The sequence below is a fragment of the Henckelia pumila genome, chromosome 3 (genome assembly GCF_033568475.1).
Source record: "Henckelia pumila isolate YLH828 chromosome 3, ASM3356847v2, whole genome shotgun sequence".
Lineage (NCBI taxonomy): Eukaryota > Viridiplantae > Streptophyta > Magnoliopsida > Lamiales > Gesneriaceae > Henckelia > Henckelia pumila.
This window is the reverse complement of record NC_133122.1, coordinates 112,997,132-113,022,033: the sequence shown is the minus strand read 5'-3', so window position 1 is coordinate 113,022,033 and position 24,902 is coordinate 112,997,132. Positions and strand designations below refer to the sequence as shown.

General features: G+C 42.3%; 1 protein-coding gene across 1 annotated transcript in view; it reads right to left on the bottom strand.

Moving 5' to 3' along the window:
- Window positions 1–337: 337 nt before the first annotated feature.
- LOC140889316 (uncharacterized) overlaps window positions 338–24,902 on the bottom strand; it is a 44,787-nt gene continuing 20,222 nt past the window's right edge. The window contains exon 6 of the mRNA XM_073297034.1: window positions 338–343. Within this exon, the coding sequence (XP_073153135.1) occupies window positions 338–343 (6 nt within the window). The remainder of the gene's footprint in view (window positions 344–24,902) is intronic.

Genomic DNA, 24,902 nt, shown 5'->3' with positions numbered 1-24,902 from the left:
AGAGTAGATAAAAGTACATACATTCGTGATAGAGCATCCGCTACCACATTTTCCTTCCCTTGCTTATACTTGATAACATAGGGAAAAGTTTCTACAAACGCCACCCACTTGGCATGTCTCTTATTCAGCTTTTGTTGTCCTTTGAGATGCTTCAAAGACTCATGATCCGTATGAATCACAAATTCTTTTGGCCTCAAATAGTGCTGCCAAGTCTCAAGCACACAAACCAAGGCATAGAATTCCTTATCGTAGGTAAGATAATTCCATGCTGCTCCACTTAGCTTTTCACTGAAGTATGCAACTGCTCGCCCACCCTGCATCAAGACGCCTCCAATCCCTATACCTGATGCATCACATTCAATATCAAAGGTATTAGAAAAATCAGGTAAAACAAGTAAAGGAGCATTAATTAATTTTTGCTTAATAATATCAAAAGACTTCTCTTGCTCCTCGCCCCAGTGGAATGGAACGTTCTTCTTGATCTGAAAGAGTGGGTGCCCGGTGAGCCAACTTGTGGCTAAGGGCTTTGATGAATCTTTGTATAAACAATCTTTTGTTTAATATTATTTACACTTTTATTAATGGAAATGACTTTATCTTTCTTCATATTGTTATATTGTGATATACTATTGTTGTTTTGATAAAGACCTTGAATATACTATAGTGTATGTAAGATGTGGTAGAACATGGAGATGTCTATCATGAAACACATCTTATAGTCACTGTATATTCTAAACTGTTCCTAGTCGATTGAGCCGTCCGATAATAAGGATAAGGATCGCTCGAGTTTGAGATTAGCATTTGCGATGCGGAGTACCACGTTTCATTAGTAAGGAACATAGAGATGTTCGAAGCATGCAAATGGATATTCATATGATGAATGATCGAACTACCCTATCCGGACTTTCCAAGTGGTTATCACTTATCGAGTGGATATAGTCCGCGGTTTTGGTTGTACACCATTAGTCCTTACTACTTGAAACATCATTGAGACTCTATATGCTAGTACTGTGCTTTGACTTGTTTACCGACTCTATTGGGGTCATCAGGTGTCGGGATTGGGTACAGTTACAACACATATAGGAGTCGATGCTTTGTTGTCAAGGATTCACCACATACTTGCGAGTGTGGATATCCTATGCGATCTGAGGAGATATTAGTGTGACGAATCTCTGGCCAAAGTACATGATGTGGTTTAAGAAATGATTTCTTAGTAGCACATGCGATGTCACTATTTGATCTTCAAGATGTATTGCATAGTTATCGAATCTCGAACGACTCTTGATATACCAATGGTTGTTGATTCGATCGGGATATATGGATGAAGGGACCGTACTGTACGCTAACCAAAATCTATTGGTTCTTGTAGGCACTATCAGTGATACCTAGGGAATCATGGGGCGATGTTGCTAGGCGCTCTTACCATGATTCGATGGGCAAGTCGGAAATGGTTGTTCCGAGTCACAAGGAGTTGTGAGCCCACGGCTAGCTGTATCCCTGAACCATTGAGGGTCACACAGTGTAATGGATTTTTAATCCCCGTTGAGATAGTTAAATTTAAAGAGTTAAATTTAATGAACAAAGAAGTTGGACTTCTTAATTATGAGTAGAGGAGTAAGATTTCCTAAAATGGCATAGGGATGGACATTTTTGGAAACCACTGAATTCGGATTCAGAAAAATTTATCTTGACTTTAAAAGGTGCAGAAATGGTTTCTGTGCACATTGGTGAAATCGGTTTATCAATCGGAGTCACGATGAATTTTATATTAATTTCTGAACATGCGGGCTTTGCTTGTCGGGCTTGAACTTATGACTAATGGGCCCTAAGCTGTTAGTGGCCTACATTATAAATAAGTTATTGCAGTACAGAAATTACACACAATAAGGTCACAATTTTCGAAAAAAACCCTATTTTTCTCTCTGAAGTGGCCGACCCCCTCTCCCCTCTACTCGGTAAAATCCAGTCTGTGAATTTTGAATTGCAGTCTGGTTTAACGGATCAAATTCGTTAATCTCTTCGTAGAAACTTCTGATAGATTTTCTAGTGCAATCTATCAGAGGGATTAAATATCCGTTCGTGGACCTGATTGAAGAACAGTTCGTCCATCAGTTCCAGGGATATACAACAAGAGCAGAGCAATCTGTTGGTGTCCAAAATCTCGATTCGAGATTGAGGTAAAAATTTATAATCGTTATTTAATTTTTACACACACACAATTTAATCGTAAGGTTGATACCTATTATGGAATCGTTCCATACAAACATTTTAAACTTCCGCTGCACCGGGTATCAATCCTAATTGATCTGATCGCCGCGTTCTCCAAAAGTGGTATCAAAGCCAGGTTTCTCAGATCAAGCGATTAAATTAATCGATTGTACAAAAATTTTTTAGGCCTCGGTTTTTGAACAAAATAAATATTTTAAAAATAAATTTTTTTTTTTTTCGGGCAAAAACCCTCAGCGAAGGTCGCTGCCCAGCGCAGCGCCCAGGCAGCGCTCGGCGCTGCCCAGGGCAGCGATCGTCGCTGCCCGGCCCGAACCCATTAGGGCGCGGGCAGCCCGGGAATGTCCCGGGCGGCCCGCGGGAAAAATTAATTTTTTAATTTTTAAATTAAATTTTAATATGTTAAAATTCTATTTTTGGTCCGATCGAAAATTGTTTTTGATTGGTCCACGAGGCGTCGGATCGAATTGTTCGAGTCCGAAAATTTTAAAATTGTTTTTTGGATAAATTTGAATTTTTGGAAAAATTAAATATTTTATCCGTTAAATTGAATTTTGAAATTAATTATTTTTGGTACAATTGATGATAAGATATGATCTTATGGATATATTGAGTAAAATATGATTTTATGTATAAAATTGGATTTTATAGATAAAATATGATTTTATTTGATAAAAAGATAAAATATGATTTTGTATATAAAATAAGATTTTATGTATGAAATATGATTTTATCCTTTTAAATTCAAATTACCATTGCATGTTATCCAATAAATTAATTTTGAATTGAATGTTATTGGATAAGTATGATCGATTGCCATGACAAATTTTGTAGGTGTATGTTAGGAATTTACATTTGTTTTTATTGTTGTTGGTTTTATTAATGGGCCTGGTTTATGACCCAATATGAATTGTCATATGTAATAAAAGTGGGCTTGGTTTATGGCCCGTTCCCACCCCTTAAAAATGTATCCCCTACTTGTCATTGTTATTTATTGTAAATACATTAGATTTAGTGGGAGATCAAGATTTGAAGACGGTGGTGGGCCCAGCAGACAATAAAGACAGAAGAAATGTAAATTGGAAGCTCAATGTAATAGGATTGCATTGCATACTGCATATTACCTAGGATTGGACTAAGACTCGTGATTGGCAACCACGGGTCGATTAGAAATGGAATCGATCATCCTATATAATATGTGATATTATAGTTGTATGCATGTTTTAGACAAAATTGTGTGAATCCGACAAGCATACAAAATTTTAAAAATGATGAGACAAATTTTTATAATTAAAATCCCTCATTTTAAATATGATTTAAAATTGATATCAAGATAAATAAAGGAAATTTAAATTTGTTTAAATGTTCCTACCTTCCATCAACGATCAATGTATGAGATGCTACCCGCGGATACGGTCCGGCTCATATTATTGGGGGGGCCCGTTCGTCGGAAAGCTGTACATTGGATCGACACATGTTGTAAGTTGGGTGGAACTCCCATGGGATCGGCTCATATTATTGGGGGATCCACATGGCGACCGTCCATCACAACTTAATATTGATGGGTCATCTTGACATGTCACAATAAACGGCGTCATATTATTGGGCCCTTATTGGACATGAGGTAAAAACATGGAGGTTGCTTTGGAAGCAATTGGGCTCTACCTTTTGAAAATTATGGTTGGCTGATATTATTCGGGACCATAGTTTGTCAATTGGACTCCATGTTCTCACTAAGGAAAACAGTTTCCCGTTTTCACTAGAGGGTAGTGAAATCGTTAAAATAGTGGGAGTGAGATTCATAAAATAAATTTCGCCTATTTTATGTCTTAGTAAATTGCTTAAACAATCACTGATATTTGTCTGTTTCTTTTCAGTATTTCATAAGATGAATTCGCGTAATCCACTTTTCTCGATCCTCGAACAAAATAAGTTGACTGGCGCAAACTATACGGAATGGTTCCGTAAGTTGAAGATTGTCTTGACTTCGGAGAAGATGCTCTACGTGTTAGAAAAATCACCTCCGAAGGAAGCACCAGCTGACGTAAGTCCGGAAGAGTTAGCCAAACTTGATACATGGTGGGACCATGATATCAAGACCAAATGCTATATGCAAGCCTCGATGTCTGATGAACTCCAGAGGCGATTTGAGGACACCGTGAATGCTGCTGACATTCACGTACAACTCAAGGAACTTTTTGGGGCTCAATCGAGGGCTGAAAGGTTCGCTACTGTAAAGGAGCTAATGACGTGTCGCATGCGTGAAGGGACTTCGGTCCGTGATCATGGGGTACGAGTGATTTGGCTCATACAGAAGTTGGTAACCCTTGATTTGGTGTTGGAGCATGAACTCAACGTGGACTTACTACTTCTGTCTCTTCCTTCTTCGTTTGACGGATTTGTGGTGAATTTCAATATGAACAAGATAGAGGCCTCCCTTGAAGAGATGGTCAATATGCTTGTGACATATGAATCCACATTAAAGAAGGATAAACCGGCTTTCTTGGTGGGCTCCTCTTCTTCTGCTAAGAAGGGGCCAAGTACAAAGGGTAAGAAACGTTCTGCCCCACCCAAGAAAATCGAACCCGAGAAGAAGTACAAGACAAAGGCTTCAAACATGGAAAAATCCAAGGATGTTTGCCATTACTGCAAGAAGCCCGGTCATTGGAAGCGTAACTACAAGGAATATCTAGAGCAGTTGCGAACTGCGAAGGGTATGTTCTATATTGAAATAAATGTTTCACTTAATACTACTTCTTGGGTATTGGATACCGGACGTGGATCTCACATTTGCAATGATTTGCAGGTGATGACAAGAAGTCGCAGGCTTAGAATGGGTGAGACCCAGCTGAGGCTCGGAAATGGTTCCAGAGTTGAAGCTAAAGACGTGGGAGATGTTTATTTAATTTTGCAGAACGGTTTTAAGTTACTTTTAAGAGATGTTTTATTTGTTCCGGATTTGATTAAAAACATTATTTCTGTTTTTATGCTTGATAGAGATGGTTATTCTTAAAATTTTGTGAATGGGATTTGCAATATTTACAAGAATGAATATTTAATTGGAAATGGACAACTTGAAAACGATCTATACAACTTAAAACTAAAAGACGTTCCAATAAATTATGTTGATAAACCGGCAACAACAAACAAAAGGAAAATCGATAGCCAAAACCCGGCAAACCTTTGGCACTCTAGGCTAGGTCATATTTCCTCAAGGAGGATGAACAAGCTAGTGGGAGTGGGCATGTTTGATATGTCTGATATTAACTCTCTACCTACTTGTGAATCCTGCCTGAAAGGAAAAATGACTAAATCTCCTTTTAAGGGGAAACCTGAGCGTAGTCAAAATCTGTTGGATTTGATCCATACAGATGTTTGTGGTCCATTTAGAGTTGGTACTCAATATGACCACACCTACTTCATTACCTTTACTGATGATTATTCGAGGTATGGGTATTTATATTTAATGAAGTATAAGTCTGAAGCATTTGAAATGTAGTGACCCTTACCCGGATCACCTACTAAACAGAACTTAGGCATGAAATTAACTTAATTAAATAGATATCAGAATAAAACTGCGGAAACCAATAACAGTAATAAAACCTAGACGAAGCTCCAGCTGGCCAACCACTGACTAGCCCCTCCTGGATCCACCCTCCTCGTCCAATCGCAAACCTGTCCCATGGAATAGGGTGTCCAGAAAATACAGAGTACGAGACGTGAGCATACAACGCTCAGTACGAGAGTATGAGTATACATGCATGCAAAGTGAACTCCCTATAGACTCGAGGTCAAGGATCAGATAACAGAGACAGACCGGGCCCTGGTATGTAGCACGCTGTGCCGTCGCTTCAGGAGGTGGCTCCCATACCGAGATAATCGTGGATACGCCGGACCCAAATCGATGGAAGTCCATCCACTAACAGGATAGGGTACAACCCTACTAACAGACATCTTGAAGGAGATACAGCAAGATGCAAATGAATGCAGCATAATATCATGGCATATAAATCATGCAGTCACATAATACATGCATACTCAGTCAGGATATCTCGAACAGTACTTTCGTACCTCAAAACAGTGAAAGCTCTACCAACTCTAGGTCCACGCCTATAGTCTGCTCTACACTGCCAAATGATACCACTATCATCAAAGTGCTCTAAAAGCCTTAACTAAGCTATTGCATACTCCTAAATATTTATAGGGAGCAAAAGCTATACCTTCGTCCGTCGTTAGCCCTTTGATGTCGATGCCTCCAGAACTTGGGCACGACTCCGCTACGACTACCGAACGCCTCTTCGACCTCCGGACCAAGCCTAAGAAGACTAGAACATCTCCAAAAGGACTAGAAAGGAAAGGAGAACTCGGAATTGGCAAATGAAAGTGAAGTCTCGGCCTTCTATTTATAGACAACGATCGGAACTTCCGATCCTTGATCGGAACGTCCGAACCTCGATCGGAACGTCCGATCCTGTCCTCGGAGCTTCCGAAGATCCTGAACTGCCACATGTCAAAATATCACTTGATGACTCCGGATAGGGGTGATCGGAGCTTCCAGTCCTGATCGGAGCTTCCGATCCAACCACACGTCATGCCTGACGTAATAACATCGGTGCATCCGATCGCTCATCGGAGCTTCCGATCCTGTTCGGAGCTTCCGATCGTGCCTTCGGAGTTTCCGATCCGTCCGATACCTAATTCAATTAATTAGCATTAATCCTTTAATTACTCAATTAGGGCACGGGCTACTACATTCTCCCCCACTTAAGATATTTCGTCCCCGAAATCAGATCTTAAGTACCGAATGCAAATACAGAAATCAGAACATTCTTTATTCAAATCAAACTTTTACAGAGTTTGCAACTGAATACAACTTAAAGAATGAAATCAAAACAACTCAGGATGGTCTTTACGCATCCTGTCCTCAAGCTCCCAAGTAGCTTCCTCAGTGCCTCGGCGCTGCCACTGAACTAAAACCAAAGGAATGACTTTGTTCCGTAAAACCTTATCCTTATAATCAAGGATGCGAAGAGGTTTCTCAACATAAGTCAAATCCTTGTCTACCTAAACCTCAGATCGCTGCAGAATATGAGATTCATCCGCCACATACCGTCGCAACAGAGATACGTGGAACACGTCGTGAATGCTGGATAGATGCGGTGGCAATGCTAGTCGATAAGCCAAATCGCCAATACTCTCCAAGATCTCAAACGGACCGATAAATCTGGGAGACAACTTGCCCTTAAGGCCAAATCTGAGAATCTTGCGGAAAGGTGACACTCTCAGAAATACTTTCTCCCCGACCTCGAACTGCAAGGGCCTACGCCTGATATTAGCATAGCTGGCCTGACGATCCTGTGCAGTCTTAATCCGTTTCTTGATCTGATCAACAATGTCTATCGCCTGCTGGATAAACTCCGGTCCTTCAGCCTGTCTCTCCCCCACTTCTTCCCAGAAGAGTGGAGTACGACAACGACGCCCATACAACGCTTCAAAAGGTACCATCCCAATACTAGTGTGATAGCTGTTGTTGTAAGCGAACTCGATCAACGACAAATGATCCTGCCAGGCTGAACCAAAATCCATGACGCACGCTCTAAGCATATCCTCTAACGTACGGATAGTGCGCTCTGACTGACCATCAGTCTCTGGATGATAGGCTGTAGTCAAACTGAGAGTAGTACCCATCGCACGCTGAACACTCCCCCAAAATCTAGAAGTAAACCTGGGGTCCCGATCACTGACAATGCTCACAGGCACTCCATGAAGTCGGACGATCTCCTGAATGTACATCCGTGCCATGCGATCCACAGAGTACTCTCGGCTATAGGCAATGAAATGCGCTGACTTGGTGAGTCGGTCTACCACAACCCAGATAGCATCACAGTTCCTCGGGGATACCGGCAAATGGGTCACAAAGTCCATAGTGATAAACTCCCATTTCCATTCAGGAATAGGCAGACTGTGAAGCAATCCTCCAGGTCGTCGGTGCTCTGCCTTGACCCGTTGACACACCAAACATCTCAAAAAAAACTGATAAACACTGCGTTTCATTCCCTTCCACCAGAAACGAGTACGTAGATCCTTGTACATCTTGTTGCTCCCTGGATGAATACTCAACTTAGTGCGATGTGCCTGAGATAAAATCTCCTCTCGCAACTCTTCATCCTGTGGAATCACAAGCCTACCAGACAAACACAGAAAGCCATCTGACTGATAATGAAATCCAGACGAGCTACCCTCGTTAGCTAGACGAGCTAAATGCTGGGTCTTTGAATCAGACATCTGAGCATCTCGGATCCGCGAATACAAGGCTGGCTCAGATAATATCGCAAACATCTGGATACTCTGCATACCTTTCTTATGCTTGAAGGTAAAACCTGAAGTACAACAGTCAGAGATCGCACTAGACATCGAACAAGTCTGAAGTGCGGATAGTCGCACCTTGCGACTCAAAGCATCAGCGGTGAGATTAGCAGCTCCCGGATGGTACTTAATCTTGCAATCATAGTCCTTAAGCAAGTCCATCCAACGTCTCTGTCTCATTTTCAATTATGCCTGAGTGAACAAATACTTGAGACTCTTATGGTCGGTGAAGATCTCAAATTTCTCGCCATAAAGATAATGACGCCAGATCTTTAAAGCGAACACAATGGCTGCCAATTCCAAATCATGGACTGGGTAGTTGTCCTCGTGAAGCTTCAGCTGTCTAGAAGCGTATGCGATCACATGCCCATTCTGAGTCAGGACACAACCTAACCCCTGAAGAGAAGCATCCGTGTAAACTACATACCCTCCAGATCCTGACGGTAATGCTAACACCGGCGCAGAAGTCAATTGTCGTCGAAGCTCACGGAAATTCTCCTCACACTCGGAGGACCACTCAAAATCCACACCCTTGCGGGTAAGCTGCGTCAACGGTCGAGCTAACTGAGAGAAGTTCAGAATGAAGCGACGATAATACCCTGCTAGACCCAGAAAACTACGGATCTCAGCAACTGTCGTCGGACGCGACCAATTAAGTACCGCTTCAATCTTGCTTGGATCAACAGAAATCCCCTCCCTGGATATGATATGGCCAAGAAAAACCACTCTATCCATCCAGAACTCACACTTGCTCAGCTTGGCGTACAATTGCTCATCTCGAAGAGTCTGCAGTACCAACCGCAAGTGAGAAACATGCTCTTCCGTATTACGCGAATAAACCAGGATGTCGTCAATGAAGACCACGACAAACGTGTCCAAATACTCCCTGAAGACATGGTTCATCAGATCCATGAATATAGCCGGCGCATTAGTCAAACCAAATGGCATCACTAGGAACTCGTAATGCCCATAGCGAGTACGGAATGCTGTCTTGGCTACGTCCTGATCACGGACTCTCAACTGATGATACCCAGATCTCAAGTCAATCTTGGAGTAAATTGATGTGCCCTGCAGCTGGTCAAACAAGTCATCAACACGAGGCAACGGATACTTGTTCTTCACAGTCACTCGATTCAGCTGCCGGTAGTCAATGCACAGCCGCATCGACCCATCCTTCTTCTTTACGAAGAGAACAGGAGCTCCCCAAGGAGATACACTAGGACGAATGTACCCCTTGTCCAAAAGATCCTGTAGCTGATTCTTTAACTCACGCATCTCTGACGGAGCCAGACGATACAGTGCTCTAGAAATAGGCGAAGTACCCGGCATAAACTCTATGCCAAACTCGACTTCCCTAGCAGGAGGAAAACCCGGAATCTCATCAGGAAACACATCTGGAAATTCATCCACAACAGGAATGCTCTCTATCCCAATACTCTCAGCGGACAAATCAACTGCATAGATAAGGTAGCCTTCCCCGCCAGACTCCAAAGCTCGACAGGCTCTCAAAGCTGATACCAAAGGCATCGGGGGTCGCGCTCCCTCACCATAGAAAAACCAGCTCTCACTCCCTTCCGGATGAAAGCGTATTAATCTCTGATAGCAGTCCACTGAAGCTCGATAGGTAGTCAGCACATCTATTCCCAGAATGCAATCAAAGTCGTCCATCGCCAGGACCATGAGATTCGCTAACAGAATGTTCCCTTCGAACTCTAAAGGGCAACCCATCACTAGACGCTTAGCCAAAGCAGATTGGCCCGTCGGAGTAGAAACAGACATCACTACGTCTAGTGCAATGCATGGTAACTTATGCCTCTTAACAAAACGTGCAGAAATGAAGGAATGAGATGCACCAGTGTCAATAAGTACAAGAGCAGGTATACCATAAAGCATAAATGTACCTGCGATGACTTTCTCATTCTCCTCCACAGCCTGATCATGTCTTAGGGCAAACACCTGGCCAGAAGCTCGTGGCCTCAAATGAGAACTCCCAGCAGACTGTCCCTGCGACCTCTGCTGTACGGTAGCCTGAGAACCCGATCCTGAACCAAAACCAGAACCGCCTCCCCCAGACAGTGGACAATCCCTCCGGATATGACCAGTCTCTCCACAACGGAAACAAGCTCCAGAAGCTCTGCGGCACTTGTCGGATGGATGGTTCTTCCCACAGTGATCACACTTGTCCTTCTTACCATAACGGACAATACCTCCAGAACCAGAGGAAGAAGAAGATCCAGACTTCTTGAAAGTTTGGGCACGGTGACCCAAAGAACTAGCAGGCCTCGACTGAGAGAAAGACCTGTTCCGCCGAATGCTGTCCTCCGCCTGGTGACAACGGCTCACCAAGCCCTCATAGGACATGTCGTCGCCAACCGCCACACGGTCATGGATCTCAGGGTTAAGGCCCTGAAGGAACAGATTATACTTCATCTCTGAGCTATCAGCAATCTCGGGGCAATAGGATAACAGATCAAAGAACCTCTGCTGATACTCATCGATAGACATGGCTCCCTATCGCAGACTCAGTAGCTCGCCTGCCTTCGACTGTCGGAGTGCAGGAGGAAAATACCGCTTTTGGAAAGCTATGCGGAACTCGGCCTAGGTGGCCACTCCTCTCGCCGCAACAAAAGGTGCAGAAGTAAACCTCCACCACCTGCGCGCACGCCCATCCAGAAGATAGCCAAGGGTCTCCATCTTCTGCTCATCGGTGCATTGGAAAGTCTGAAAAGTCGTCTCCATGCGGTCTAACCAGTTCTCCGCATCCTTCGGAGACTCACCTCCAACTAAGGGCTTGGGACCCATAGCTAAGAATCGACGCACAGTGAAACGCTCGTCGTCATGATGACGATGACGCCGTTCTCGACGAGGCTCCCGGTCGGCATCACCCCAACGCCCACCAACACTGCCATGAGAACTCTGGTCGTCACGATTTGACATCTACAAAAAATACCTCAAGATGAGACTAAATCCCAAGAAATCTTTTGCATGCTCTGATACCATAAATGTAGTGACCCTTACCCGGATCACCAACTAAACAGAACTTAGGCATGCAATTAACTTAATTAAACAGATATCAGAATAAAACTGCGGAAACCAATAACAGTAATAAAACCTAGACGAAGCTCCAGCTGGCCAACCACTGACTAGCCCCTCCTGGATCCACCCTCCTCGTCCAATCGCAAACCTGTCCCATGGAAGGTGTCCAGAAAATACAGAGTACGAGACGTGAGCATACAATGCTCAGTACGAGAGTATGAGTATACATGCATGCAAAGTGAACTCCCTATAGACTCGAGGTCAAGGATCAGATAACAGAGACAGACCGGGCCCTGGTATGTAGCACGCTGTGCCGTCGCTTCAGGAGGTGGCTCCCATACCGAGATAATCGTGGATACGCAGGACCCAAATCGATGGAAGTCCATCCACTAACAGGATAGGGTACAACCCTACTAACAGACATCTCGAAGGAGATACAGCAAGATGCAAATGAATGCAGCATAATATCATGGCATATAAATCATGCAGTCACATAATACATGCATACTCAGTCAGGATATCTCGAACAGTACTTTCGTACCTCAAAACAGTGAAAGCTCTACCAACTCTAGGTCCACACCTATAGTCTGCTCTACACTGCCAAATGATACCACTATCATCAAAGTGCTCTAAAAGCCTTAACTAAGCTATTGCATACTCCTAAATATTTATAGGGAGCAAAAGCTATACCTTCGTCCGTCGTTAGCCCTTTGATGTCGATGCCTCCAGAACTTGGGCACGACTCCGCTACGACTACCGAACGCCTCTCCGACCTCCGGACCAAGCCTAAGAAGACTAGAACAGCTCCAAAAGGACTAGAAAGGAAAGGAGAACTCGGAATTGGCAAATGAAAGTGAAGTCTCGGCCTTCTATTTATAGACAACGATCGGAACTTCCGATCCTTGATCGGAACGTCCGAACCTCGATCGGAACGTCCGATCCTGTCATCGGAGCTTCCGAAGATCCTGATCTGCCACGTGTCAAAATATCACTTGATGACTCCGGATAGGGGTGATCGGAGCTTCCGGTCCTGATCGGAGCTTCCGATCCAACCACACGTCATGCCTGACGTAATAACATCGGTGCCTCCGATCGCTCATCGGAGCTTCCGATCCTGTTCGGAGCTTCCGATCGTGCCTTCGGAGCTTCCGATCTGTCCGATACCTAATTCAATTAATTAGCATTAATCCTTTAATTACTCAATTAGGGCACGGGCTACTACATGAAAAGTTCAAAGAATTCAAGGCTGAAGTAAAAAACAAGCTAGGTAAAAGTATTAAAGCACTTCGATCGGATCGAGGTGGAGAATACTTAAGTACCGAGTTTTTGGACTATCTAAAAGAGAATGGGATTCTCTCTCAGTGGACTCCTCCTATGACACCACAGCTTAATGGTGTATCGGAGCGTCGTAATCAAACTTTGTTGGACATGGTTCGGTCCATGATGAGCTTCACTGAGCTTCCACCTTCGTTTTGGGGCTATGCGCTTGAAACGGAGGTATTGTTGTTGAACAACGTCCACACTATAGCAGTGGACAAAACACCATACGAGTTATGGAATGGCAAAGCTCCTAAGTATTCGTACTTGAGGAATTGGGGATGTCCTGCTTACGTGAAGCGGACAGTGGGAGATAAGTTGGATAGCCGATCGAGCTTATGTTATTTTGTAGGGTATCCGAAGAATTCAATCGGATATTATTTCTATTATCCTGCTGAAACAAAGGTGTTTGTTTCAAGGAATGCCACCTTCTTGGAGAAGGAGTTCTTATTGGATAAGAAAGGCGAGATGATGGAACTCGAAGAAATTCGAGAAGAACCCGAAATACAAAATAACGATCCTACACCTCAGGAACCATTGATAGACACGCCCGTACCTAGAAGATCCGAGAGGACTTCTAGACCTCCTATTCTATATGGTCTTCTTCTTGAAGGGGATCAAGATGAACCCGATGTTGGGTGTGATCCAAGAAACTTCAAGGAAGCAATTTCTGATGCGGATTCAAATTTATGGCTTGAAGCTATGTAGTCGGAAATAGATTCGATGCATACAAACCAAGTTTGGTCTTTAGTAGATCCTCCCGATGGAATTGTTCCAATAGGGTGTAAATGGATCTACAAGAGAAAGCTTGGGCCTGATGGTAAGGTATTGACCTACAAGGCGCGATTGGTGGCAAAAGGTTATACTCAAAGACAAGGAGTTGACTATGATGAAACCTTTTCACTAGTTGCAATGTTCAAGTCCATAAGAATCCTTATTGCCATAGCTGCATGGTATGACTATGAGATATGGCAAATGGATGTGAAGACTGCTTTTCTTAATGGAGACATTAAGGAAGAAATCTATATGAAGCAGCCTGAGGGGTACACATCCATGGGAAGCGAGCATAAGGTATGAAAGCATCAGAGATCAATTTATGGTCTAAAACAAGCATCAAGAAGTTGGAACCAGAAATTTGATGAAACAATAAAAGATTTTGGTTTCATCAAGAATCCGGAGGAACCATGCGTGTACAAGAAAGTAGTTAAGGATGCTGTGACATTCTTAGTACTTTATGTTGATGACATCCTACTCATTGGGAATGATGTAGGGATATTGCAGTCAACAAAGATATGGTTATCAGGTAGATTCTCGATGAAGGATTTGGGTGAGGCATCCTATATTCTAGGGATACAGATCTATAGAGATAGATCTAAGAGAATGATAGGACTCACTCAATCAACCTACATCGACACCATATTGAAACGGTTTTCAATGGATGGGTCCAAGAGAGGACATCTACCCATGTGTCATGGAGTTTCTCTATCCAAGTCTATGTGTCCCAAGACGGATGAAGAGATAGAGAAAATGACACATGTACCATATGCGTCAGCCATAGGTAGTATCATGTATGGGATGATATCTACCAGACCGGATGTAGCATTTGCTCTGAGTGTCATGAGCAGATATCAAGCTAATCCCGGTCAAATGCATTGAAAAGCCGTGAAGGACATTCTTAAGTACTTACGAAGGACTAAGAATATGTTCATGGTATATGGAGGAAGAGAACTAAAATTGGAAGGCTATACCGACTCTAGCTTCCAAAGTGACGTGGATGACTCGAATTCAACCTCTGGATTTGTGTTCATGCTCAATGGCGGTGCTGTCTCTTGGAAGAGTTCCAAGCAGGATACCACAGCGGATTCCACCACTGAAGCAGAATACATTGCAGCATCAGCTGCTGCTAAAGAGGCCGTTTGGATGAGAAATTTCGTCCAAGAGTTGGGCGTCATTCCTGAAGTTGTTGGTCCAGTCCCGGTGTACTGTGACAACACGGGTGCCGTTGCTCAGGCAAAGGAACCAAGGTCTCATCAAAGATCCAAACACGTACTGAGGAAATACCACATCATCCGGGAGATTGTGGAAAGAGGAGACATCACTGTCGAAAGAGTGGCCTCTGCAGACAATATCGCTGATCCACTTACTAAGCCCTTGCCAGGACCATTATTTGACAAACATCGCGAAGCAATGGGTCTACGTAGTATGACTAGTTGGCTTTAGGGAAAGTGGGAGATTGAAAGAGTGGGTGCCCGGTGAGCCAACTTGTGGCTAAGGGCTTTGATGACTCTTTGTATAAACAATCTTTTGTTTAATATTATTTACACTTTTATTAATGGCAATGACTTTATCTTTCTTCATATTGTTATATTGTGATATACTATTGTTGTTTTGATAAAGACCTTGAATATACTATAGTGTATGTAAGATGTGGTAGAACATGGAGATGTCTATCATGAAACACATCTTATAGTCACTGTATATTCTAAACTGTTCCTAGCCGATTGAGCCGTCCGATAATAAGGATAAGGATCGCTCGAGTTTGAGACTAGCATTTGCGATGCGGAGTACCACGTTTCATTGGTAAGGAACATAGAGATGTTCGAAGCATGCAAATGGATATTCATATGATGAATGATCGAACTACCCTATCCGGACTTTCCAAGTGGTTATCACTTATCGAGTGGATATAGTCCGTGGTTTTGGTTGTACACCATTAGTCCTTACTACTTGAAACATCATTGAGACTCTATATGCTAGTACTGTGCTTTGACTCGTTTACCGACTCTATTGGGGTCATCAGGTGTCGGGATTGGGTACAGTTACAACACATATAGGAGTTGATGCTTTGTTGTCAAGGATTCACCACATACTTGCGAGTGTGGATATCCTATGCGATCTGAGGAGATATTAGTGTGACGAATCTCTGGCCAGAGTACATGATGTGGTTTAAGAAATGGTTTCTTAGTAGCACATGCGATGTCACTATTTGATCTTCAAGATGTATTGCATAGTTATCGAATCTCGAACGACTCTCGATATACCAATGGTTGTTGATTCGATCGGGATATATGGATGAAGGGACCGTACTGTACGCTAACCAAAATCTATTGGTTCTTGTAGGCACTATCAGTGATACCTAGGGAATCATGGGGCGATGTTTCTAGGAGCTCTTACCATGATTCGATGGGCAAGTCGGAAATGGTTGTTCCGAGTCACAAGGAGTTGTGAGCCCACGGCTAGCTGTATCCCTGAACCATTGAGGGTCACACAGTGTAATGGATTTTTAATCCCCGTTGAGATAGTTAAATTTAAAGAGTTAAATTTAATGAACAAAGAAGTTGGACTTCTTAATTATGAGTAGAGGAGTAAGATTTCCTAAAATGACATAGGGATGGACATTTTTGGAAACCACTGAATTCGGATTCAGAAAATTTTATCTTGACTTTAAAAGGTGCAGAAATGGTTTCTGTGCACATTGGTAAAATCGGTTTATCAATCGGAGTCACGATGAATTTTATATTAATTTCTGAACATGCGGGCTTTGCTTGTCGGGCTTGAACTTATGACTAATGGGCCTAAGCTGTTAGTGGCCTACATTATAAATAAGTTATTGCAGTACAGAAATTACACACAATAAGGTCACAATTTTCAAAAAAAACCCTATTTTTCTCTCTGAAGTGGCCGACCCCCTCTCCCCTCTGCTCGGTAAAATCTGTTGGGAAAATAACTGGCGTTCAGATCAATCACGATTGATACCCGGTGCAGCGGAAGTTTAAAAATTTTATTATGGAACAATTCCATAGTGTGGGTATCAACCGTTTAACGATTAAATTATTGTGTGTGTAAAATTCAAATAACAATTAATTAAATTTTACCTTCAATCTCGAATCGAGATTAATGGACACCACACAGATTTCTCTGCGCTTCTTGTATCTCCCAGGAACTGATGAACTCCTTCAATCAGGTCCACGAATGGGGTTTAAATCCCTCTGATAGATTGCACTAGAAAATCTATCAGAAGTTTTCTGCGAAGAGATTAAACGAATCTGATTCGTTATTCCTGACTGCGATTCAAAATCACAGACCGAAATTTCTCGGGCAGAGGTAGGGAGGGGTCGGCCGATTGCTTTTTGAGAGAGAGGAGGGTTCGAAATTTCTGTCTCAAAAATAATGACCTGTTGTGTGTAATTTCTGTACTGCAATAACTTATTTATAATGCAGGCCACTAACACCTTAGGGCCCATTAGTCATAAGCTAGGGCCCGACAAGCAAAGCCCGCACGTTCAGAAATTAATATAAAATTCATCGTGACTCCGATCGATGAACCAATTTCACCAATGTGCACAGAAACCATTTCTGCACATTTTAAAGTCAAAATAAATTTTCCTGAATCCGAATTCAGTGGTTTCCAAAAATGTCCATCCCTATGTCATTTTAGGAAATCCTACTCCCTAACTCTTATTTAAGAAGTCCAACTCCTTAGTTCATTAAATTTAACTCTTTAAATTTAACTATCTCAACGGGGATTAAAACTCCATTACACTGTGTGACCCTCAATGGTTCAGGGATACAGCTAGCCGTGGGCTCACAACTCCTTGTGACTCGGAACAACACTTTCCGACTTGCCCAACGGAATCAAGGTAAAGCGCCTAGCAACATCGCCCCATGATTCCCTAGGTATCACTGATAGTGCCTACAAGAACCAGTAGATTTTGGTTAGCGTACAGTACGGTCCCTTCATCCATATATCCCGATCGAATCAACAACCATTGGTATATCGAGAGTCGCTCAAGATTCGATAACTATGCAATACATCTTGAAGATCAAATTAGTGACATCGCATGTGCTACTAAGAAACCATTTCTTAAATCACATCAAGTACTCTGGCCAGAGATTTGTCACACTAATATCTCCTCAGATCGCATAGGATATCCACACTCGCAAGTATGTGGTGAATCCTTGACAACAATGCATTGACTCCTATATGTGTCGTAACTGTACCCAATCTCGACACCTGATGACCCCCATAGAGTCGGTAAACGAGTCAAAGCACAGCACTAGCATATAGAGTCTCCATGATGTTTCAAGTCGTAAGGACTAATGGTGTACAACCAAAACCGCGGACTTTATCCACTCGATAAGTGATAACCACTTGGAAAGTCCGGATAGGGTAGTTCGATTATTCATCCTATGAATATCCATTTGCATGCTTCGAACATCTCCATGTTCCCTACCAATGAAACGTGGTACTCCGCATCGCAAATGCTAGTCTCAAACTCGAGCGATCCTTATCCTTATTATCGGACGGCTCAATCGACTAGGAACGGTTTTAGAATATACAGTGACTATAAGATGTATTTCATGATAGACATCCCCATGTTCTACCACATCTTACATACACTATAGTATATTCAAGGTCTTTATCAAAACAACAATAGTATATCACAATATAACAATATGAAGTAATATAAAGTCATTGCCATTAATAAAAGTGTAAATAATATTAAACAAAAGATTGTTTATACAAAGAGTCATCAAAGCCCATAGCCACACAGTTGGCTCACTGGGCACCCACTCTTACAATCTCCCACTTGCCCTATAGCCAACTAGTCATACTACGTAGACCCATTGCTTCGCGATGTTTGTCAAACAATGGTCCTGGCAAGGGCTTAGTAAGCGGATCAGCGATATTGTCTGCAGAGGCCACTCGTTCGACAATGATGTCTCCTCTTTCCACAATCTCCCGGATTATGTGGTATTTCCTCAGTACGTGTTTGGATCTTTGATGAGACCTTGGTTCCTTTGCTTGAGCAACGGCACCCGTGTTGTCACAGTACACCGGGACTGGACCAACAAATTCAGGAATAACGCCCAACTCTTGGACGAACTTCCTCATCCAAACGGCCTCTTTAGCAGCAGCTGATGCTGCAATGTATTCAGCCTCAGTGGTGGAATCCGCTGTGGTGTCCTGCTTGGAACTCTTCCAAGAGACAGCACTGCCATTGAGCATGAACACAAATCCAGAGGTTGACTTCGAGTCATCCACATCACTTTGGAAGCTAGAGTCGGTATAGCCTTCCAATTTGAGATCTCGTCCTCCATACACCATGAACATATTCTTAGTCCTTCGCAAGTACTTAAGAATGTCCTTCACGGCTTTCCAATGCATTTGACTAGGATTAGACTGATATCTGCTCGTGACACTCAGAGCAAATGCTACATCCAGTCTGGTAGATATCATCCCATACATGATACTACCTATAGCTGACGCATATGGTACATGTGTCATATTCTCTATCTCTGCATCAGTCTTGGGACACATAGACTTGGATAGAGAAACTCCATGACACATGGGTAGATGTCCTCTTTTGGACCCATCCATTGAAAACCGTTTCAATATGGTATCGATGTAGGTTGATTGAGTGAGTCCTATCATTCTCTTAGACCTATCTCTATAGATCTGTATCCCAAGAATGTAGGATGCCTCTCCCAAATCCTTCATCGAAAATCTACCTGATAACCATATCTTTGTTGACTGCAACATCCCTACATCATTCCCAATGAGTAGGATGTCATCAACATAAAGTACTAAGAATGTCACCGCATCCTTAACTACTTTCTTGTACACGCAAGGTTCCTCCGGGTTCTTGATGAAACCAAAATCTTTTATTGTTTCATCAAATTTCTGGTTCCAACTTCTTGATGCTTGTTTTAGACCATAAATTGATCTCTGAAGCTTGCATACCTTATGCTCGCTTCCCATGGATGTGTACCCCTCAGGCTGCTTCATATAGATTTCTTCATTAATGTCTCCATTAAGAAAAGCAGTCTTCACATCCATTTGCCATATCTCATAGTCATACCATGCAGCTATGGCAATCAGGATTCTTATGGACTTGAACATTGCAACTGGTGAAAAGGTTTCATCATAGTCAACTCCTTGCCTTTGAGTATAACCTTTCGCCACCAATCGCGCCTTGTAGGTCAATACCTTACCATCAGGCCCAAGCTTTCTCTTGTAGATCCATTTACACCCTATTGGAACAATTCCATCGGGAGGATCTACTAAAGACCAAACTTGGTTTGTATGCATCGAATCCAATTCTGACTGCATAGCTTCAAGCCATAAATTCGAATCCGCATCAGAAATTGCTTCCTTGAAGTTTCTTGGATCACATCCAATGTCGGGTTCATCTTGATCCCCTTCAAGAAGAAGACCATATCGAACTGGAGGTCTAGAAGTCCTTTCGGATCTTCTAGGTGCAGGCGTGTCCAGCAATGGTTCCTGAGGTGTAGGATCGTTATTTTGTATTTCGGGTTCTTCTCGAACTTCTTCGAGTTCCATCATCTCGCCTTTCTTATCCAATAAGAACTCCTTCTCCAAGAAGGTGGCATTCCTAGAAACAAACACCTTTGTTTCAGCAGGATAATAGAAATAATATCCGATTGAATTCTTCGGATACCCTACAAAATAACATAAGCTGGATCGACTATCCAACTTATCTCCCACTGTCCGCTTCACGTAAGCAGGACATCCCCAAATCCTCAAGTACGAATACTTAGGAGCTTTGCCATTCCATAACTCGTATGGTGTTTTGTCCACTGCTTTAGTGTGGACGTTGTTCAACAACAATACCGCCGTTTCAAGCGCATAGCCCCAAAACGAAGGTGGAAGCTCAGTGAAGCTCATCATAGATCGAACCATGTCCAACAAAGTTCGATTACGACGCTCCGATACACCATTAAGCTGTGGTGTCATAGGAGGAGTCCACTGAGAGAGAATCCCATTCTCTTTCAGATAGTCCAAAAACTCGGTACTCAAGTATTCTCCACCTCGATCCGATCGAAGTGCTTTAATACTTTTACCTAGCTTGTTTTCTACTTCAGCCCTGAATTCTTTGAACTTTTCAAATGCTTCAGACTTATATTTCATTAAATATAAATACCCATACCTTGAATAATCATCAGTAAAGGTAATGAAGTAGGTGTGGCCATGTTGAGTCCCTACTCTAAATGGACCACAAACATCTGTATGGATCAAATCCAACAGATTCTGACTACGCTCAGGTTTCCCCTTAAAAGGAGATTTAGTCATTTTTCCTTTTAGGCAGGATTCACAAGTAGGTAGAGAATTAATATCAGACATATCAAACATGCCCTCTCCCACTAGCTTGTTCATCCTCCTTGAGGAAATATGACCTAGCCTAGCATGCCAAAGGTTTGCGGGTTTTGACTATCGATTTTCCTTTTGTTTGTTGTCGCCGGTTTATCAACATAATTCACTGGAACGTCTTTTAGTTTTAAGTTGTATAGATCGTTTTCAAGTTGTCCATTTCCAATTAAACATTCATTCTTGTAAATATTGCAAATCCCATTCACAAAATTGCAAGAATAACCATCTCTATCAAGCATAGAAATAGAAATAATGTTTTTAATTAAATCTGGCACAAATAAAACATCTCTTAACAATAATTTAAAACCGTTCTGCAAAGTCAAACAAACATCTCCAATGGCCGTAGCTTCAACTCTGGAACCATTCCCGAGCCTCAGCTGGGTCTCACCCATTCTAAGCCTGCGACTTCTTGTCATCACCTGCAAATCATTGCAAATGTGAGATCCACATCCGGTATCCAATACCCAAGAAGTTGTATTAAGTGACATGTTTATTTCAATATAGAATATACCCTTTGCAGTTCCCAACTGCTCAAGATATTCCTTGCAGTTGCGCTTCCAATGACCCGGCTTCTTGCAGTAATGGCAAACATCCTTGGATTTTCCATTGTTTGAAGCCTTTGTCTTTTGCTTCTTCTCGGGCTCGACTTTCTTGGGTGGGGTAGAACGTTTCTTGCCCTTCATACTTGGCCCCTTCTTCGCAGAAGATGAGGAGCCCACCAAGAAAGCTGGCTTATCCTTCTTAAGTGTGGATTCATATGTAACGAGCATATTGACCATCTCTTCAAGGGTGGCCTCTATCTTGTTCATATTAAAATTTATCACAAATCCATCAAATGAAGAAGGAAGAGACAGAAGCAATAAATCCACATTGAGTTCATGCTCCAACACCAAATCTAGGGTCGCCAACTTCTGTATGAGCCAAATCACTCGTACCCCATGATCACGGACCGAAGTCCCTTCACGCATGCGGCACGTCATCAACTCCTTAACAGTAGCGAACCTTTCAGCCCTCGACTGAGCCCCAAAAAGTTCCTTGAGTTGCGCATGAATGTCAGCAGCATTCACCGTGTCCTCAAATCGCCTCTGGAGTTCATCAGACATCGAGGCTTGCATATAGCATTTGGTCTTGATGTCATGGTCACACCATGCATCAAGTTTGGCCAATTCCTTCGGACTTATGTCAGCTGGTGCTTCCTTCGGAGGTGCTTTCTCTAACACGTAGAGCATTTTCTCCGAAGTTAAGACAATCTTCAACTTCCGGAACCATTCCGTATAGTTGGCGCCAGTCAATTTGTTTTGTTCGAGGATCGAGAATAATGGATTTCGCGAATTCATTGTATGAAATACTGAAAAGAAAAACAGACATATATCAATGATTGTTTAACAATTTACTAAGACATAAAATAGGCGAATTTAATTTTATGAATCTCACTCCCACTATTTTAACGATTTCACCACCCTCTAGTGAAAACGGGAAACTTTTTCCTTAGTGAGAACATGGAGTCCAATTGACAAACTTATGGTCCCGAATAATATCAGCCAACCATAATTCTCAAAAGGTAGAGCCCAATTGCTTCCAAAGCAACCCCCATGTGTTTACCTCATGTCCAATAAGGGCCCAATAATATGACGCCGTTTAAAGTGACATGTCAAGATGACCCATCAATATTAAGTTGTGATGGACGGTCGCCATGTGGATCCCCCAATAATATGAGCCGATCCCATGGGAGTTCCACCCAACTTACAACATTTGTCGATCCAATGTACAGCTTTCCGACGGACGGGCCCCCCCAATAATATGAGCGGACCGTATCCGCGGGTAGCATCACATACATTGACCGTTGATGGAAGGTGGAAACATTTAAACAAATTTAAATTTCCTTTATTTATCTTGATATAAATTTTAAATCATATTTAAAATGAGGGATTTTTTAATTATAAAAATATTTGTCTCATCATATTCATTTTATTGCATGCTTGCCGGATTCACGCAATTTATGTCTAAACATGCATACAATCATAATATCAAATATTATATAGGATGATCGATTCCATTTCTAATTGACCCGTGGTTGCCAATCACGGGTCTTAGTCCAATCCTAGGTAATATGCAGTATGCAATGCAATCCTATTACATGTGCTTCCAATTTACATTTCTTCAGTCTTTATTGTCTGCTGGGCCCACCGTCTTCAAATCTTGATCTCCCACTAAATCTAATGCATTTACAATAAATAACAATGACAAGTAGGGGATACATTTTTAGGGGTGGGAACGGGCTATAAACCAAGCCCACTTTTATTACATATGACATTCATATCGGGCCATAAACCAGGCCCATTAATAAAACCAACAACAATAAAAACAAAATGTAAATTCCTAACATACACCTACAAAATTGGTCATGGCAATCGATCATCCTTATCCAATAACATTTAATTCAAAATTAATTTATTGGATAACATGCAGTGGCAATTCAAATTTAAACAAGATAAAATCATATTTTATATATAAATCTCATTTCACATATAAAATCATATTTTATCTCTATATCAAATAAAATCATATTTTATCTATAAAATCCAATTTTACAAATAAAATCATATTTTACTCAATATATCATAAGATCATATCTTATCATCAATTGTACCAAAATAATTGATTTCAAAATTCAATTTACGGATAAAATATTAAAATTTTCCAAAAATTCAAATTTATCCAAAATCAATTTTAAAATTTACGGACTCGAACAATTCGATCCGAAATCTCGTGAACCAATCAAAACAAATTTTTTGATCGGACCAAAAATAAAATTTTAACATATTAAAATTAATTTTTAATAAAAATAGAATTTTTCCCGCGGGCCGCCCGGGACACTCCCGGGCCAGCCCGCACCCGGGGCGCGGGCCGGGGGCAGCCAGGCTGCCCCCTTAGGGCAGCAACAATTGCTGCCCTGGCGGCGCCTGGCGCCGCCGCTGGGCGGCGCCGTGCGTCGCCCTGGGCGGTGCCGAGCGCCGCCCCTGGGCGGCGCCGTGCGCCGCCCTGGGCAGCGCCGAGCGCTGCCCTGCGCAGCGCCCAGCGCTGCGCTGGGCGGCGCCATGCGCCCCCTTTGGGCGGCGCCGTGCGCCGCCCGGGGCAGCAACAATTGCTGCCCCACCGGGCAGCGATCCAATCGCTGCCCGGGTTTTGCCCCGAAAAAAAAATTTTTTTATTTAAAAATATTTATTTTGTTTTCCAAAAACCGAGATTCAAAAATTTTGTACAATCGATTAATTCAATCGTTTGATCTGAGCAACCTGGCTCTGATACCACTGTTGGGAAAATAACTGGCGTTCAGATCAATCACGATTGATACCCGGTGCAGCGGAAGTTTAAAAATTTTATTATGGAACAATTCCATAGTGTGGGTATCAACCGTTTAACGATTAAATTATTGTGTGTGTAAAATTCAAATAACAATTAATTAAATTTTACCTTCAATCTCGAATCGAGATTAATGGACACCACACAGATTTCTCTGCGCTTCTTGTATCTCCCAGGAACTGATGAACTCCTTCAATCAGGTCCACGAATGGGGTTTAAATCCCTCTGATAGATTGCACTAGAAAATCTATCAGAAGTTTTCTGCGAAGAGATTAAACGAATCTGATTCGTTATTCCTGACTGCGATTCAAAATCACAGACCGAAATTTCTCGGGCAGAGGTAGGGAGGGGTCGGCCGATTGCTTTTTGAGAGAGAGGAGGGTTCGAAATTTCTGTCTCAAAAATAATGACCTGTTGTGTG